General features: G+C 48.0%; 2 protein-coding genes across 2 annotated transcripts in view; one reads left to right on the top strand and one right to left on the bottom strand.

Annotated features, from left to right (window-relative positions):
• Positions 1–19,310, bottom strand: part of LOC142589651 (lysosomal alpha-mannosidase-like) — a 157,889-nt gene that overhangs the window by 112,843 nt on the left and 25,736 nt on the right. The window lies entirely within an intron of this gene.
• Positions 339–5,784, top strand: LOC142590872 (8.6 kDa transglutaminase substrate-like). Its single transcript, XM_075703270.1, has 4 exons — positions 339–413; positions 1,346–1,402; positions 3,552–3,675; positions 5,391–5,784. Exons 2-4 carry the CDS (start codon positions 1,353–1,355, stop codon positions 5,517–5,519), a joined length of 303 nt encoding a protein of 100 aa, XP_075559385.1. The 5' UTR covers positions 339–413; positions 1,346–1,352; the 3' UTR covers positions 5,520–5,784.

A 19,310-nucleotide genomic window follows, 5' to 3' on the forward strand; every position in this document is an offset into this window, starting at 1 on the left:
ACCAATCGTGTAGAACGTAGGCGCATTATGTATGTAACGCGGCATTTTACCGCTGTAGGACGCTGCGCACCGTTTACCACGTATACCGCCAAGAACTGCCGGAGTTCCTTCTTGCATAGTCGGCAAGCAACCCGAGACGCCGTAGAGTCCGGTAAACCACACACAGACCATGCACACCGGACGAAACGTGCGCCGTTTCTATCAGCATTTTGCTTTTTTGTTCGTGCGGGCGTGTTTCTGTCTTTAGCTGAAGAAGCCTTCTTTCGTTGCTGTTGCATAGTGAGAGACGGCGACCTGACTTCCTTTTCGTCCCGCATATAAGGGCAGCTCACAAAGTCGGTGTCGTTTGAAGCTTTTCTGGATATCCAGCCAGGAATACCAGATTTTTTTCAGCTTCGCGAGAGGGACGCGAGGTGAGATGTGGTTCAAATTTTTATAGTCACAGCTGCAGGGAAACGTGGGCTAGGTACTGGATGATCATATCGGACGAAGAGCGTCGAAGCATACAAGCACGAAGCGCTCGAGTCGTGTGTTCAACTTTGTGCTTACGTTGCTATTCGTCGGACTCGCAATTATAATTTAGGCTATGCTGAGGATGAAGTGTTAAGCGGCAGTTCTTCAACATAACATTTACGTCTTGTGAACACATTCTTGATGCGAGTAACGTTGTTTCGTCATATTGCAACCTCTGCGCGGTTTCTTTAAGTACTCGCTTGGGCGTTCCGTTTCTGGATAGAGTCCCCGAAATTGCATTTTGGTATTTTTTGTCCGGCCGTGTACAAACTTTCTTTGAGCATGCGTTCAATCATGTGTATCTGTGACTAAGGACTTCAACTCGGAGTGTCGTCGAATTCAGAGGACAAAAATAAAACAAAATGATCGCTTCTCTGGCTCAGTTTATATGACGGTGTTCACGTCAGGTGGAATGTGCACTAGCTAACTGTTCGCGTGCCAAGCGTCATGACATCGAGCACGTGCTTCGAAAAAAAAAAGAAAATAAATGTTGAGCGTGCTTGTGCAGCACGTGTAGAAGCGCAGAGATTTGATTAGATATGGTTATACTTTTGGATATAGAAATAAATCGCGCTAGCTAAAAGTAGCAGTTTTCTATTGTGTATCTTATTCATACACATCACGTACGATAATCTTCACGAGAAATGTAAGTGATGCGTTGTGTTTTTGTTGTTGTTTTAACTTATTTGTATATGCCATACGACAGCGTTTTTTCATCAGGCGAGGCGACGGATAAACTTTTGTTCATGGTCCCGCCTTAAAGCAGTATTGCCAAAAAGCTGGGGAAAGAACATCGAAAATGCTCGATCAGTGTTGTCTGTTTTTCCTGCAGTGCTGATATGAAGATCGCCTTGATTTCCATTTTTTTCGTCGCAACCGCTGTCCTCAGGTGAGACGCCCAGTGCAGCCATGCACCAAACTGAACTTATCAACCCATAGCTGTGAATAATAGTCTTGAATCAAGTCGATGTGACAATTCACCGTCAACACCGTGTTTTGCCGCATCCGTCTCCTGTGTCGGTCATCTATGCCTCGGGGCCAGATATCGCACCATGACGAACAAGCAAGTCCATCGCATGTATTAACGTTTCGCCATATTAACTGTCTGTTGCGACTCTCGTTGCCATTTTTCTGGCTGGTAGCTAGTGCAAGAAGCAACTGAACTGAAAGGCTCAAAAGCTTATAATCTAATACCCCTTCTTTCAACGAGTGAAAGTGACATCCCCAAAACATTAAGAGTTAGGCCCTTTGTTCCTCTCTCTCTTAGGCACGTGTCTCCCATTTAAGTGATTTCACGTTCTTCGGGAGCAGCGCAGGATGTGTAGGATGCACTTAGAGTACTTCCTTCGAAGTACGCTTTCTTTCGAGTTTTAATTACATTAGGCCCTTAATTGCACATTATCAAACACACCTTGCTAGCAGTAGTTCGGAGGCCGTGGCATCCGCAAAGAGAAGATTAACGCAACAGCGTTAAGGAGTCCATGTCGCAAGAAATCCGACTTCGGCGTCCGACGTCAAGCGTCCACACCATGCATACCGAACCACGCGTATCCAAACACGCAGGCCCTCCGTGCAACGCAAGGAACTTACTGCACTAATTGAACTTCTCAAAGTGAAATGCGTCAGAAAAATCCTATAAAGTACTACTTCCGCACAACCTCCCGACATGATAGCGCAGGATTGTAATTTGGATATAGGAGAAAACATAATTCTGCAACGTGGAGACTCATTGAGAAACCTCTTTTAACGCGATAGCGTTTCCCAGCTGACGTTTGATGTCTGTCTTAGCGGCGCGGCCTCCTCGGTTCCTTGCGCACCATAAAAAAAGAGAGCCAGAAAGCTCGCTTTCGCGCACAGCGTTCGCCTCCAGGGTTTTCCGGTACATAAGCTGCAGTTGCAGGGAAGCGTGAGAAGCACTCGGGGATTATTGAATTTCAGGGGGCCAAGACCTCGTCAGGCTTTCTCGCCTTTAGTATCTGCCTCCCGCAGGGAAATTTCGTATTCTTCCTGCAAAATAAACATGTTTGATTTGATTTGATTATCGCGTTTCACTCTTCACTTTATTACCTTAAAGGCCCCCGTGGTTGGGGGTATTACATAAAGGGTAGGTTACATGTATAAATCATATAATAAACAATGAAAACACGTAATGAACATAAATTATTCGCTGTTAAATACAGTAGCTATACAATTCAGAAATTTAGATGTACAGGTGATTGTGGCGATGTCGTGTGGAAGGCCGTTCCAGTCCGGGGCTGAGCGCGAAAAGAATGAAGATGCGAATGTAGCAGTGCGCGTACGAGGCCGTGAAACTTGAAGGGGATGACCAATGCGGGGGGAAATACTTGCCGGCGGATTGATGTAGGGCGGATGACGAAGTGAGCTGTAATAAAGTTTATGAAACAAGCACATACTAGTAATACGACGTCTACAAGCTAGAGATGTTAAATCTGCCTCTGCTTTTAATGCTCCGCCTTTAAGCTTCGCCTTAAAGGCGAAACTTAAGCATCCTCCAATTTTTTTCTACTTCTTCTAGCGTAGTGCGGTGGAACGCGGAGTAGCTTCAACGCATTTCATTGGTCGAGAAGACACGCGCAGGCTTCACCCTTTGATTTCAGTAGGTAGTGCATAAAAAAATTTTTTTCCCGGCATCTGTGGTCTCTAGACTTTAGCTCAAGACTGTACGAAACGCAAAGTTATTCTCTCCTTCCCCGCTTTATTTTGACGGATCAAGCTATTTTCCCTTTAACGTATTATCCGTGTTTCCCTTCACGATTTGTTCAAACTCGGTTTGACATTGATTCAAACATACACACGGAAAAAAAGGGGTTGGGAGAAAGGGAATTAAACATTATTCAAGTCCTTACTCCCATCTTGCTAATAATGTTGAATATTTTAAATCCGTAACATGCCCGTACCTTTACGCAAAAGAGCTCTGTACTCAAAGATCCTAAAGAAAAAAGAACTGGGAGGGGCCGCAGCAAACGAAAGCTTTTTCACACAGAACCGTGGCGCCCATGTGACGTTCCTTCTTGCAGCGTGTCTGCGACGTCGCCGCCACAGTGTGCCGGCATAACGTGTGACCCGTCGACGTGCGAGGTGTTGGATTGTCGCTGCGGAAGCTACAAGGGCTACTGTGGTTGCTGCGACTACTGCCGCACGGTAAGTCCATAAGGTTTTCAAAAGATGAAGCGCCAACAGTGGCAGCACAATAAGAAGGAACACAGGCAGGACAAGGCGCTTTGTTCCTTCTTAGTGTGCTGTCATTGTTGGCGCTCCATCTTTTGAAAGCTATGCACCAACGAGCCCCACAACGTGTTTTACTGCAAGTACATAAAGATTGCAGACTGATACGCAAATATTTAGTTACAACATGCCCAAAGTACAGCGTTGAAGGCCACCATGTCAAGAAAGCTGTAAGAACACAGCTCGACGAGGCCAGGAGGCCGCTAACAGCAGTTCGCAGAAAATAAAACAATAAGTGCAGTGAAGTGTTAGCCTCGTTTAGTATACTAAGCACATCAGATATTCCAGGCATATATCTATTTCCCTGTATCTAAATGTATCTACATACATTTACATATTACGGTCACGATCAAACAGCTCAGCATAGGTATAAATGCGATATGTAATTGACAACATGGCGAGTAGCACAGATACAGGCACGTTCATAAAATGTAACGGCAGCCATGACAGCAATACACCATGTACATCACCGGACGAAAGTGCCCATAAAGCTGCGCATGCGACGCCAGCCAAGCCGACACCACACAGTGGGCCCTGGAACACTTCGGAACAAACATTGACATATACACAACATGAACGCCACCGCTTGAACATATCATGGCGTGGCTTCACCTCAGCCACGCCCTCAGTGACCCAAGCACCTACGAGATCAGTACGTGTCCATTAGGGCGTGATCAGTGGTGAAGCGGCCTTCAAAACTTGCTTTCTTCCTCTCCAAATCCAGTTTCTCTGTAAAAAACTGAACTTTGATTGATTGATTGATTGGTTGATCGATCGATCGATCGATCGATCGATTGATTGATTGATTGATTGATTGATTGATTGATTGATTGACGGTTGTCGTCTCGATATCCTTTCCTTTCTCTTTGTATGCCCTTGCCAAAGTGCAGGGTAGAAAACCGAACTACTCTCTCGTTACCCTCCGTGCCTTTTCTTCATCTGACTTTTCCCTTTCTCAAGGCTAGTGACGGCAAAATGCCGGTAGGACAGATGCATTTTCTTAGGCTAAAGGACTTACTGTGTACGCAGTCTGCGTGCTTAGATGGAATTGTGCAGCCAGTGCTATTTCAGGTAAATGATTTTAACGTGATCCCAAGCTCCTTCTTCGCTGTTGTATTTAAGGGACACTCTTTTTAACCCATTTCTGTGTGTGTGTGATGTGTGTGCGGACGCCTAAAAAACTTACCCTCTCACTGTTTTCTCTCTCTCAATCTTTTCTCTCTGCGTTCACCACCGATGATTGCAACCTCGCAAAGCGCGAACACCATTCTACACCAAAGACCAATAAATCAACTTGTTCATTCTTATTTCTGGCCACGTAAAGTAGTTTCCCTCCTTCCCATCCCATAAAATATAATGCAATGTTATTTAAGATATAAATTGAGTAGTACAGCAACTATCATTTCGAAGTGCCGAATTCAGCTTATTAAAAATTATACATTGGGCGTTGTGGAATTAATTACAGTCATGCCACATCTACACATTCGATACATGCAATGCTCTTATTGGTAGTGCTTATCGTGGGTACGTGGCTCTTCGATCACGTGCAGCTTTTGCCCCAATGAAGGTTTGTCCTGTCCTAGCGGCCTGACTTGCTGCGACCCCCCCCCCTTTTTTTTTTTGTCCAACAGTGCCCCAACGAAGAATGCACCGCCCTGTTCCAGGACACCTGCTCGGAAGGCTACCGCTGCGTTCTCGACGATGCCGAGCGAAGCTTTGATAATGGCGGCACGGGACACTGCAGGGCTAACCGAGGATAGCCTGCCCAGTCCAACAGATAGGCGGCTGTGGCGCGCTTGAGTTGCATCAGATTGACTCTGTAAACGCAAACTTAGTTTCTGTGATGTTGCAGATGGCCAACAGGGTTGTACGCGCCCCGCTGTGTCTTCGACATTATTCTGCAACCACGGTTGTGTTAAGGCTACCCCCCCACCTCAGAGAGGCACCAAAACAATTTTGACTGATAAAATATTGTTTCGAAACTTTAGATTCGTTAGTTTAGCGATAATGTGTTGATTACCAGGAGAGAAATATATGTTGGTCAAAATTCTATTAGATTTGTTCTTTTAATTTTTCGCCGGAATCCCGGCACCGGTGTACGCCACAGTGTCGTCATGAATGTCGAAGTAGCTATACCGTTCTTGCGTAGGAAAAGTTCTCGAAGCTTGCAATGGTCAGTGCTTCATTGCTATATAACACAGTGTATTCCATCTTTCCCGAATAAGCAGTTTCCTAGGCCGGAGCAGCTGTCGTCCAAATACATGACGTCACGGCGAGTTGGTGCGAGAACACCGAAGTGGCTTCGCCACCAGCCTTTCGTTTTCGCGTCTTTTCTGACTTAACAAGATTTATTTTTCTCACGATAGGAGAGGTTTTATTTTGCTATTTGAAGAAGTGTAGTTTACTTTGAAAGCTCAAGTTAACCTCCTCTTCAGTGTCCTTTTAAAGAAGACCAACTGCTTCAAAAATATATTAATAGATACTGTGTCCAAAAGATAACTTCGATTCGTGGCTGCTAGACATTCCTTTTTTTTTTTTCAGGAATGGTATATAAGGGCTCCCGGGTAAACGGTTGCGTATGTTCTAGTTTCTTCTTGATCACGGATGAGACGTTGCGCTGCACATTTCAACCGAACACAATGCAAACAAGATCACACATATTCAAGTCGATGGCTCCCAGTTGGCATCCTTTGCACACCCAGAACCTCCACCAGATGTCACGTTGAGGTGGCAGTGCCTGTAATATCCTTGTATATGCCTCCCGTGGCCCTATGCGGGAACATTACAGTGCCCACGCAGGAACACCGCGGTTATAACGAGCGGGCAGAAAGAACCAAACTGTTCATTGGGCGAACTTTGTGCCAGGAAGGTCAAGCAGGCCGCAAACGGCAAGAAAGCGGCGATAAAATTTTGGCGCTGTTATCGCGATCGAGCGACGCTGCTCGAGCATGCGCCCTACTTGTACACGTGCCTCGTCGCATACGCTAGAGAGCAGTCGATGGAGCTCGCGTTTGTGCGATAATTATACAGTATTCGTAGTGCACGCCTGGCTGTGGCGTTCCGCAGCTGAGCTCGAGGTCGTGTGGTCGATTCCCGACATCGGCGGCCGCATTTCGATTGAGAAGTCCAAAAGCACGCTCGTAGAGAAGCCCGCATGTTACTTCACTTTCAGAGAAATCACGCAACACTACAGATTGAATAGATGCAAACACCTACCACCACCCGCCAAACCAAACAAGAAAGAGACGGTTGCCTGGAGGTAATTGCAGACGCACACGTATCCGAACCCGGCGACCCTTCGCCTCTGCTATCCCCACCCTTCTTTTGACGAGTGCAAAGTGTGCGGAGCCAGAGCGATGCTGCAGCACATGCTGTGGGAATGCACCGGTAGCTAGCGGCAGGGGTCCCCGCTGGCATGGCATGACAGTCTCGAACCGAAGGCTGCGTTGGGAGGCGGCCCCTGCTCAGCCACGACCTCGCCGATCTGCTGTGGGCCGTCCAGCACGCTGAGGAAGCCGCCAGTGTCCATGGACTCGAGGCGGTCACCTAGGCTTGGGTGCTCATGGCCCCAACCCGCTCAAATCACCGGACACTATGAATAAAGTTTTCACTCCTCATGCTACGTCTCTCATAGAGCAAGTGTTGTTCCAGGACGTTAAACCCCACGAATCGATGGATCTCAATAAAGCGTGCCCGTCGTGCCACCGAAAAAGAACCCCGATGTTCAAGCCTGATGTTAAAGCATGATAATACTGATGACGGGCAAACAAAGTATAGCAGCGAACACGCGGCAGCGTACTCACACACTAGCTGTACCCGTCGTCACCCCTCACGTGCCCCTCTCCTCCTCTGCCACTTGCCTCTTACTACAGCAGAAAAGAACGCCAAATTCCTTTAACTGCAGGCCGGCCTCTCTCCAAATGAATTTTTCTCTTATCTCCCCAAACACTACGCCTGGTGTTCTTTAATTTTAGGAACATCTATCGGTCGACCATTGATGAAATGGATAGGCTGGCTTGTTGGTTGTTTGAGCCTGTATTCGTATCGGCAGCGCTAAACTGAATGAAGCACGCAAAGAAAGAGAACGAAATAGAAGACGCGAGCTCTGGATCTCGTCTATTCCATTTATGTCCTTGCGTGCGTGTTTTCTTCAGTTGGGCACCGCCAATACAAATGCAAGATCCACCCCTATTCAATGGCACACATTACGTAGCAGGTCACGGACGAGGAGACGAGGAAGAGACAAGCGATAACACGCACTTTCTTCTGTCCTTGTCCGCAACGTGATATACGTAATCTGTAGCAACGGCACATCAACAGGCCCAAATAGCAGCCTTATAGCTGACCTCTGTCGACTTTGTAAAATCAAGTTACAGCTCTGCAATCTCGAGCTAAGCTACATAGTAAGTAGAGTGCTGTTTACCAGCAGTTGTCCAACTGGTTATCGGTGAGAACTGCCGTAGTTTCTTCTTACATGCGAGAAACCTACCCGAGACGTGGCATCTGGCAACCTATACACGGACACTGCATGCTGGACGTTAAATGTGCCTATTTTGTCAGTCATCAGTCTTGCGGGCGCGTTTCCAACCTAGTCGTGGCCCCCAGAGAAGCTTTCTTTCGTTGTCACTATCGTAAGACAACTCGACCTCCTTGCCTTTCCTTTAGCTCATATATAACGCAGCTCTAGAAGACAGCATTTGAATTTATTTTCAATTTCAAGTTAGAAAGAGCACATTTTTCAGCTGCGCGTATGCGACAAACAAGACATTTTTCGGACTTGCCGTTATAGCTTCTGCTTAACGCGCCGAAACACGGACGCGCCTTGATATTGCTCGCTCGTGGGTGTCATATTTTCACACCAACGTAAGAAATAAAGTGGCTATCTCACCTATACAAAAAGAAAAACATGGGAAAGGCAAGGAGATTAACCAGATAAAGTATGGTTTGCTACCCTGCACGGAGAAAAAGGGAATGTAAAAAGATAGGAAGCGAGAGAGAAGAATGTATGAACAGGATTCGGTGAACCAAATTGAAGCGGCACACGTCAATATTGCAGTCTGTCTCCCAGGCCCGTCGACGGCAGGAAGCAAACTAGCGCTCTGGCTGCCTTTAGCGCAGGCGTCTGTTGTGACATGTTTCTTGTCCTGACGGTGACCTGCTGTGCAGTGTCTCTGCAATTCGGGACTTCATGCCACGGATATTCCATTGAAAAATAGAAGTCTCTATGGAATTTTTTTTTTTTTTTTTGTAAAGGTGGCGGTGAAGAAGCCATTCCTGCTGCTACTGGTGATTTGCAAGTGCTGGATTAACAGCATCCAGTATATGTCGTCAACTGCGAGCTGCTAGCTTCTGCATGCTCGTCCGGTAATATCCTTAACAACCGATTTCACTGTTGCAATCCCTCGCTGGTTTTAAGTCTTCTTCCCGGCTTGCCGCGTGGTCGAGGTTCCTTTATGCATAATCGCCCTCAAAAGCCAATGGAGGTAGAGAGGGCCTCACACTTTATTTCAGAAGATAGTACCACCAAATTCCTACCACAACCGGCTGGTTACTGTCATAACAGATTGCAGTTTGTAATTTATCATGTATTGAGAGCAAGATGGCCAAGCGACAGTTCTTAAGAAATATTTCAGCGTCACATGTCCGGGTATGCTCCTCGCAAACAGATTCTCGACGCGCGTTAGATTGTTTCAGTGGAAAAAGGATTACCAGCAGAAAAACACTGAGATATAAGGCAGGAAAGAAAGCACGCGACATATCACTTTTTCATATCTACGTGGTTTCTTTAGTCGTGCTCGTACGGGCCGTAGGGCACTGGATAGAATGTGGTGACATAGCAGTTCGATATATTTCGACTTCAGCAAGCAGGACGCTTCTTTGAGGATTCCTTCAGCATGCGCGCTCATAAAGCGCGAATTTCTGCCGCAACCTTAAATTCAGAGCATAGAAAAGCCCCTCCCCCCACAGCGCCTCTCCGCCTAGATGCAACCTATACTGGCGAAAAGTGTACACAGCTGAACAATTCATCTCGAAATCGCTATAATATGAAGAATTTTTTTTTTAATAAAGTGGTTACGCTCTTCTACAAATGCTGTGCTTCTCACTATTCAGGGCGAGTAAAATACAAATGACCGGTATATGTCTGGCTATATTTCTGTCCAGAAATACACCATGCGAGCTAGAATTGACAGTTTTCTATTTTCACCCTTGCCTTTTTCTATTGCGTAACACAATCACTATGCAGCCGCAGCATATATTATGTGTTCACACGTTGTTGTAATCTATTCAAACATATTTTCATAAAGTTTATTTATTAGCCTAGGTTGCCACTGATATTTCTTTCTGAACGCACCGAAACAAACGTAACATCACGAAATGCTTTATAAAGATCAAAAATAAGTCATTGGATGTCGTCTGTTTTCCTTGCAGTGCCAAGATGAAGACGGTCCTGGTTTCGGTGCTTTTCATCGTCATCGCACTTTTCAGGTGAGACGCGCAGCACAGCTGTAATGTTAACTGTGATAATCGATCCAGAATGCTCAATGATAGCCTTGAGGCGACTCGGTGTGACGGCACTTGCGATAAGGTAAATTCATGCAAATGCAAGTCAATAAAGGTCAAGTGGACTTGACCACACAGCAGCCGCTGCCGCGAAAATGAGCTCCTCAACCAGCTCAGACCTGGCGGGACAAGATACCCTTATGAAACAGGTCAAGCGGACGGACAAGGCCAGTGAGGCCCTGTGCTAAAGGGGCTCCGACCAATTCCCGCAAATCTTTGAACCAATGAAAGTTTCTATCCATCTATTCATCCATCCATCCATCCATCCATCCACCCGTCCATCCACCCGTCCATCCACCCGTCCATCCACCCGTTCATCCACCCGTTCATCCACCCGTCCATCCATCTATCCATCCATCTATCCATCCATTTATCCATCCATTTATCCATCAGTCTATCCATCCATTAGAAATAAATATGGACGTCTTAAATAGTCGCTTGTCCGGCGACAGTTTCAGCTACTGTAGCTGTCTGCCTAAAACATCGCTCTCACTTTTCGTTGGGCTGCATGCTGAAGCCGCGGCGGAACAGCATTCCATCGGATTTCAAAGACGCGAACGCTGTCTCACAGTTATTATTCTTTTTCACGTTGGTCAAGTGCACTTTAGTTTGAAAGGTCCCAAGTACTAATGTGGAGCAGACAGAGAAACATGTCCCCTCTGTTGCTTAGCTATAAACATACACTGAGGATTTTTTTTTTTTGCAACGTTCGCGCCATTTTTTGTTTTACAGTGGGTCCGGAACGTCACCTCCCAACTGTGCCGCTGTGACGTGTGACCCAGAAGCGTGCGAAGTCGCTAACTGCAACTGCGAAAGCTACAAGGACCAATGCGAGTGCTGCGACTACTGCCATAAGGTACGAGTAAATGTAGACACAAAGAACTCAGCACGCAAGTGCCTTTAGACAAACTACAAACGCGGAGAAAAAAAAGTGTGTCGCGTTTTCATGGCAGGAAAGGTAGACATCTTTAAGGCAGGAAAGAAAAAAAGAGAATAGATTTTCTATTTGCTTACGAGACTGGCCTCTGTCAAGCATTACTCACGTTAAACCACTTAGAAAATATTCACACGTCAAAACCAAGGTTTAGATCAAGCGTGTTGCGCTAAAACACTGCGTATCCGATAATACGGTAATGCGGAAAATGTTATACACGTGGTTGTAAAATTACTTACTAAATGACAAAGACAATGATAAAAGGGTCATCGGGGCAAGAAGCACAATAGCGTCGTCATAAATACCCCACGAGAAATTATCAGGTTGGCGCCCATTCGTCACATTAATGATCCCATCAGACTCCGCTACGTCAGCCTAGGAAAAAGTGATTTTTTCGATGGCCTTTTCACCTCTTAGTGCATATGAAGGAGAGCTGTAGCTGCCGATACCTCACTATCTTGATAAGTTCTAACCTCCATAGTTTGGTATGGTCTTTAATGATGGCACACACCATTGTGCTCTCACGCTTGATAAATTCCTAGCGCACCGTTCGGTTGCTCTGCTGCTGACAGTCGTGACGAAGGAGACCGTGCATCGCCGGTAGTCCAGCACAACGCGCTGTTGCGCAGCAGCGGACGGCAGCAGGGCATCAAACCGCAGCTCTGAGAAAGAACGAAGAGCCGTTCTGATTTTTTTTTTTTTGCTTACATTCACCTTATCTTTCACATTAGTGCATGTCGCCTGCGTCCACCGCTGCTCGATTTTAGGCAACGTCACGCAAGTATAGTCGCTATGGCGGCTACGGTGACGCGCGCTCTTCCACGTCGGCGCGATAAGTTAGAGGAGCCGAGTTTTGCTGCGGGCGTGGCGTCTCTGTCGAGATTATTTTTCCAGCATTGTCTCCCGCAGTGGGTCTAATATCTATATCAGCGACGCCTCTGAAAACTGCTTTAATGACCTACTGCAATACGTAGTCCGTTAGGAAACTTTACAAAAGCACCGTCAGGAAGAGATGATTGGGAAGGCGAGTCGGAAAAAAAGAAACCTAATTAGCCATTACTCGCGGAAGCAGATACAAATGCCATTCGAAGGCTTGAAAGGATCCTCAGTCCGATGAAAAGTTGTCATCGACCGCGATCACTTGGCTTTGGCATCGAGTTATCATAGAGAGCCGCCACTTGCTACGGACGTCCGCGCAGCGCTTTCCCCTCTTCGTTAACGGCATGCCAGAGCTCATCCGCTGTACCACAGCACAGGCGCCGTGAGGCAAGCGTCTGCTTGAATATCCCCCAAATTTTCTCGATGGAGTTAAGATAAGCCCCGTTAGGTGACCAGGCGGCTGGCGCACGGCGCAGTACTCCACAAGGGTGCTCACAGCGCTTGCTTCGTGCACGGGCCTGCGGTCGTGCTGGAACATGTAGCAGCCATCCTGGAAAGGCCCGTTCAGAACATATGGAATGAAGTTCTCGACAAGGACTTCGCAGCACCTCGCCCCGGCGAACGAGCCCTTGATCCACACAAGTGGGCTAAGGCCGTCTCGACTGATGGCGCCCAAAACACTGACCGAGCAGCGGTCGCTGCTGAGCCCGCTGTGGATGCGGCCGGGGAGGGACATATGAGCGAGAAGTCGTTAGCGTATGTCGGGTCCAAAACTTAACGCCCAGCCACCTCACTCTGCTGCCGAAATAAAATAAAGCCTAAGGTTGAAAGTAGACCAAATCCAACACTCAACTCGCCGATATGCGATGGGCGCAAAAGAAACACTTCGTATTCAATACTGTACCTATGTCAAAACATGCAGTAAGGGGAGGAATGAGGATGCACTGCATCCTTAAGACTGCGAGGCGTTGCAAACAATCCCTATTTTTTTAGCACTGACTAGTTATAGGAAATTTACCCCTAACTTCACCTAGCTGCAAAGATGGCAGGTCATACCTGCTGTGCAATGGGCGCCAGACATGCTGCTATTGGTTCCCAGGGTGTGCAGAACGCTGACTCATCCGTGAAGACGACCTCCCGCCACTACTCTGCAGTCCACTGCTCGAACGCTCGGGCGAAGTTCAGTCGCTCTTTGCTCTGCTTCGTTGTCAGGTGCGGCTTCTGAGCGGCAACGCAGTTCATGAGACCTGCCTCTCACAATGTGCTACCGATAGTGTCGAAGCACTAACCAAGGTCCAGTGTGTCGCGGATAGCCCTGGTGTTCAGAAAGCGATCAACAACAGCGGCCGCAACTATCCGTTCGACCTCTTCCAACGTTGCAAGCCTTGGCCACCCATTGCGCTGAGCGTCAGCAATTCTACCGCATGCCTCCCGATAGATGCCTAAAGGTTCTAATAACTCGGTTCATTGATGTTCTGCTCCTCCTGGCGCGGCGGCAGATTTCGCGCTGCGGGACACCTTCGATAAAAAGCCGCGCGATGCGCCTTCGCTCCTCGATCGGCACCCGAGCTGGGATTCTTGCGAATGAAGCCAAGGCGACCATTCTCGTTTCTAAACATTTCCTAGTCTGCCAGCGTCCAATCGCCGGACATAACCATATCAGGATATAGCGGCGCGCACCGCAAAGCGCGTATTGTCCACACCGTTCCAGAGATACAAAGGAAACATTGAACTCGGTTGTCCTACTGGCGCCCGTGCGGTGGTACAGTGGATCAGCTGTGTCATGCCGTGAAGGAAGAGTGGGAAGCGCTGCGCGGACGTCCGGAGGTAGTGGCGGCACTATATGATGACTCGTTCGCCAAGGCGAGTAGGCCAAGTCGCCGCGGTCGACGGCAACTTTTCATCGCACTGAGGACCCCTACAAGCCATGCAATGCCATGTCTATCCGCTTTCGCGAATGCACTTTCACAACTGACTTGTTTTTCCGATTCGTCTTCACAATCATCTCTTCTTGAAGGTACCTTTGTAAAGAAAGTTTCGCAACAGACTACGCATTGTAGTAGCCAATTAAAGCAGTTTCCGGGGGCTCGCTGATATAAATATTAAACCTACTGCCGGAGACAATGCCGGAACAGTAATCTCGACAGAGAAGCCGCGCCCGCAGCAAAGCTCGCCGCCTCCATCGCGCTGGCGGGAAAGAGCGCGCGTCACCGTAGCCGCCGTTGCGACACCTTGCGTGATGCTGCCTACAATTGAGCAGTGGTGGACGCAGCCGACAGGCACTAATATAGACGATAAGGTGAATATAAGCAAAAGAGAAATATTCGTTCCTTCACAGCGCCGCGGTTAATTTTATGCCCGGTGGCCGTCCGTTACTGCGCGATGTGCTCGACTACCGACGATGCACGGTCTCCTTCGTCGCGACCGTCACCAGCACAGCAACCGAACGGTGTGCTAGAAATTTATCAAGCGTGACAAGGTCCCGCGCGATAGTGAAAGCGAAGTTTGGCGTCACTGAACGCACTCTCAGCGTGAGTGCGCATAGTGAGATATAGCAGCGCCGCGGTGCCGCAGCCACTACAGCCACCTAAGTCGTGGTCTGTTTACTTCTTTGGCCGGTAGTGCAAATAGATGACATCACAGATCACCTGCAGTCACTCTTGCACGCCGGGAATACGTGGTACCGCCCAGATGCGCACATTTAAGAGATTCCGAAGTTTTTATTCAGACAGCCTGAAATGTATAAAACCGAGGCCAGTGTACTCCGAAAGCTAACGGAGGGTTTTCTTACGTAATTTGCCCTACTTTCCTTTTCTTTCTCGTGTTACGTACAAACAAAAATCAAAACGTCAGTCTGTTGGTTGCTCGGCCGTATGACTCGGCACCAGAGCAAAGCACGCTCGAGAGCTTCGCATGCCGACCTTAATACCAGGCTAAATCATTGCGGCAGACACCGCGCCAACAACGGAAGTTGCCAGCAGCCACGTCTCCGCCAGATCTCGGTCGCGCTCCCAGGTCGAAGCGCTCTGAAGCGATTGAAGGTGAACACACGCATGTGCCATAAAGCGCTTAACCTTATGTGACCGCTTTCTGCATGGTGTATACTCTGTTTTCGCAGTGTCCCAACGAACAGTGTTCCAGCCTGCCAAGGGACCCTTGCACGGAGGGCTGCCACTGCGCCCTGGACCATTCCGCCCAACGCTTATTCGAGACCGGAGCCACGGGACCCCCCCCCCCCCCCCCACTGCAGGCCCCACCACGAAACAGCCACCGTACACCACGATCACAGCTAAACGCGCTTGCGAGAAGTGTCCCCCTAGACCTGCGGCATCTTGCGATAACAGTGTTTCTGCGTAATAGCCGCCACTTTATGCTGCAGAAAAAAATCTTCGTGATAAAAAAAGATAAGACCCAGTGTCATCATTTGTCTCCTCGTGCTGCCAATCACTGTCGTCGTCGTTGCTTCTCTGCAAGCCCTTGAGTCAAAAGAAAGAGACCGACACTGCGACCGAAACTCCGTTGCGAATCACACGCTTCGGTTTGTACTCAACGCTTTCCCGCGAAAGTCGAAACTTCCATACTTATGGCGAATACCCTTTTTCCTCGGCATCCTTCTCTTTCTTTCTCTCTTTATAATTTTTGATATGAAATAACTATCCAACCAGACGAGAGGTCGTACAACCATGGATTTCTCCTGCCCTTCTATGGCCGATATCTGCTGTGCGGATTGGCCACACCGCGAAATGTTCCACAAGAGCCCAAGCAAATGTCGAAATTACCAACAACAACAAAAAATTCCGCAGACGTTCAAGACTGCTTACGTGTGGGAATGCGAAAGCATTATACCGTTTGCAGACCTCAGAACGGCACGAACGCGCTTATGTTATACACTCGATCATGACGTGGCGCCACGTACTCCCCATTGGCTGCGCTGTCACGTGCCCAAAGACGCACGCCCTATAGGCAAACCTTTAGTCAGCCAGAACCGCGGAGCCGCCGTGGCTTCGGGGAAGCGTGCTCGTCGCGCACCGCGAAGTCCCGGGTTCGATCCCTGCCCCCCCCCCCCAAGAACGAAATTGATCAACTTTCCTTATCGAGACCATTAATGAACTTTGTTACTCCATTCCTGAGAAGTTTGACGTCAGTCCGAGCATTTTTGACGTGCTTTTACTCTTTGCGTCGTCGGCCATTTCTGGTCCTATCTTTCGGTCACGCCGACGCCCACGGATTGCGGCGTAATGGGGCATATAATGCTTTCGCATTAAAAAAAGAAAACCGATATGGAATCGCAGGGAAGTATAAACAAATGTACCATACGAATATCGGTATAATATTGTTGCGCGTCTTTCTTACACTAATCTTCGTCACCATCATCATCAACAGCAGCCACATTAGCTATTGCATACGCTAGAGGAAAAAAACTATGCCGTCAGGAATGTCCCGAGGGGTTCGCAAACAAAGCTTCGCTGTAAAAACCATCAATGGTTTCGTTATAAGCACCTACACGTGCATAATTCTGGTTCCCTTACCTTTTCCACTCTTCGTGATTCTATGTGGCACGGGCTACGTTTTTTCTTCCCGTGACACACATTCTGTAGAGCCATATAATGGACCATCAATTTTCTGTCCGCCGAAGTACACGAGGTCTGCATATCTGACATCTAATTCTTCAAACCGTTGCTGCTCTCTGCATAGCTACCACTTGTAAGTATACCGTGTGCAGAGTATCTCAGGAGTGCTGTTTTAACTAGCGCACGGTAGGATGAACGCTCGCAAATGGTTCATGGCTCTAAAAATCCGATGTCCGACGTTAAGGCATCAAAATTCATAGGTAGTCGAACCCTCTATATTTTGTGCGAGTCGAACCCACTAGCAGATATCGGCGAACTGGCCATATCTCCAAGTTGTATTTCAGTTGACGTCGCGAAGGTCGACAGTCGAGCCCGCTACCTTCGGCGTTAATTAAGGCGAAGTGAATTAAGGCCCAATTAATTAAGATAAAGTTAATTAAGGCGCTCGAATTCACGACCTTTGGTGGGAGAAAACAAATAATAGGAAGTAACGACGCATTCGCAAGAAAATGTCAAATAATGTAACGAATGCCTTGTGCGCGCACGTTCTCGCCTTCATCCTCTTTAGCGTATGCTAAAGTGACTGCTAACTTCTTTTTCTTCAAAGTACATGCAAGCACGACAAAGCAAGGCATGCGAGATTTAAAAGAACACAGAATGAGATGTTAGTTAACGTTAGCCTGGCGTTTACTGTCCGTTTTGTTCAGACCAGCGCATTCACAGAGCAGCCCAGCTGGGGGTGGTGGCGGTGCGTCGTAGCTAGACAGCCAGCCTGGCAATCGAGGCCGTCAATGGCAGAAACGCGAGTGGGGTTATAATGCACCTGCGCACAGTGCTCATGCCAGCGCCCAAAAAAAAGAAAGGCACAACTCTGTCCTGAGGACGTGTTCTCGGACGGTCGCTTTCAACGATACTACCGCCTTCCCGTGACGTAGTGCTCAACCAGCACGCGCCTGATGACCGAGCAGATAGTATCGCCGAAAGTGATCGTCCGAGAATACGTCCTCCCCCCCCCCCCCCCTGGTTCCACCATCTGGTCCGGTTGAGCGGAGCGTTGAGGGTGCGCCCCCCCCCCTCGCTTCTCTTTGTTTTCCAGCCACACGCGCTATCGCATTATGCGCCTCCGGAGAATGATTGATCATCCGCGCTCGAGTGGCGGATGAGCCGTTGATAGCGGGACATCACGGCGACGTCAACGGCGACGGCGGCGCGAATGCTTCTCGAGCGTCCGTATAATCGTTATCCGAACAAAAGAAATTTAATGAAGAATTAGAACTGATATCGAATCGCAAGAAAAATAGCACGTCTGGGGCCGTATCCCCGAAAGTGAGGACGTCCTCTCGTTGGCCGGCGTTCGCGTGCCTGCACTCAATATCGCCATTGGCGTGTTAACCGGACTACGGCAATGACCAGTCGCGCGTCGCCATCGTGTATGTTTTGTGAATACGGACCCGCCGTATTGCGCCGTTGATGGTGATCGATGGTGGTGATTCCGCGCGCACCGAAAGCGCTCTTGGTTTTCTTCTAGGACACACACAGAAAGAGAGAGAGAGAGAAGGAAGGCAGGGATGTCTCTGGGACAGTGGCCTCGACCCGCCCTACTTGCTTGTCACAGTCTGCGCTTGTTTATGTTGTGCACGTGTGTAATAAAGCTGTATGCGAGGGCGTCGCTCAATGAATCGCCCTTGTCATTGGGAGGGTAATCCTAGCCGTATGCATTGCCGGGCACGCACCTCCAGCAACCGTTAGAGAATGTCTATCCCTTTCTCTCTACCTCGACGATGACTCAGCCAAAGCTGTAGCTAACCAAACAGCAGTCACCGGAATACGATGCTGGCCGGTAAGGTGACGTAATTCAGTGCAACATCATAATGACGAATCACCTAAAGTTGTCGCTAACATGCTGACCAGCAGTCATAGGGATACAACGCTGGCCGGTAAAGTGATACAGTTCAGCGCAACCTCATAATGATTTCATACTCTGATAACATGTTGGGATCGTGCAAGTCGCCGAGTATTTTGGGGGAAATGAGCACTTGTGTCCTTTTTTTATGTAACTATGTTTTATCTCAGCGTTCTGACCTCCAATAACAACGAATCCGCCATTAGTACAATTAACCACACTACAATGTCGCACACCTTTGTTCTGGAATCATTTCGTACACAAACTAATTCAACAAATTTTTTTTAGTTGCACAAATCCTTGGGTTTCTCTATTTTACGCACATTCTGTGCTCGGTGTCACCCTGTGAACTTTATATAATCTGGTTTCCAACATATAAAATTGCAATCAAAAGCTTGTAGATCCCACCTGCTGTATAGTGTAAAAAAGAATATCGTCTTTCTCACGCATGCTATTTGAATTTGAGTGGTCAACACACGCGAATGCGCGTTGTTGGACCGAATCAGTGCTAACTATTCACAATCCCCAAGTGCGCTTCCCCGCACTGCACATTTATCCAATTAATGGCGGTACCGATCATTGTGCGAATGAAGAGGAATTGTTATACCTTCACATGCTGGCGCTTGTTTCTTTCGCGTGTTCTTATCACGAGAATCACATCACTATCTCCGTGTCACAATACAAGCAAACTGTGCTTGCTCGC

The sequence above is a fragment of the Dermacentor variabilis genome, chromosome 8 (assembly GCF_050947875.1).
Source record: "Dermacentor variabilis isolate Ectoservices chromosome 8, ASM5094787v1, whole genome shotgun sequence".
Lineage (NCBI taxonomy): Eukaryota > Metazoa > Arthropoda > Arachnida > Ixodida > Ixodidae > Dermacentor > Dermacentor variabilis.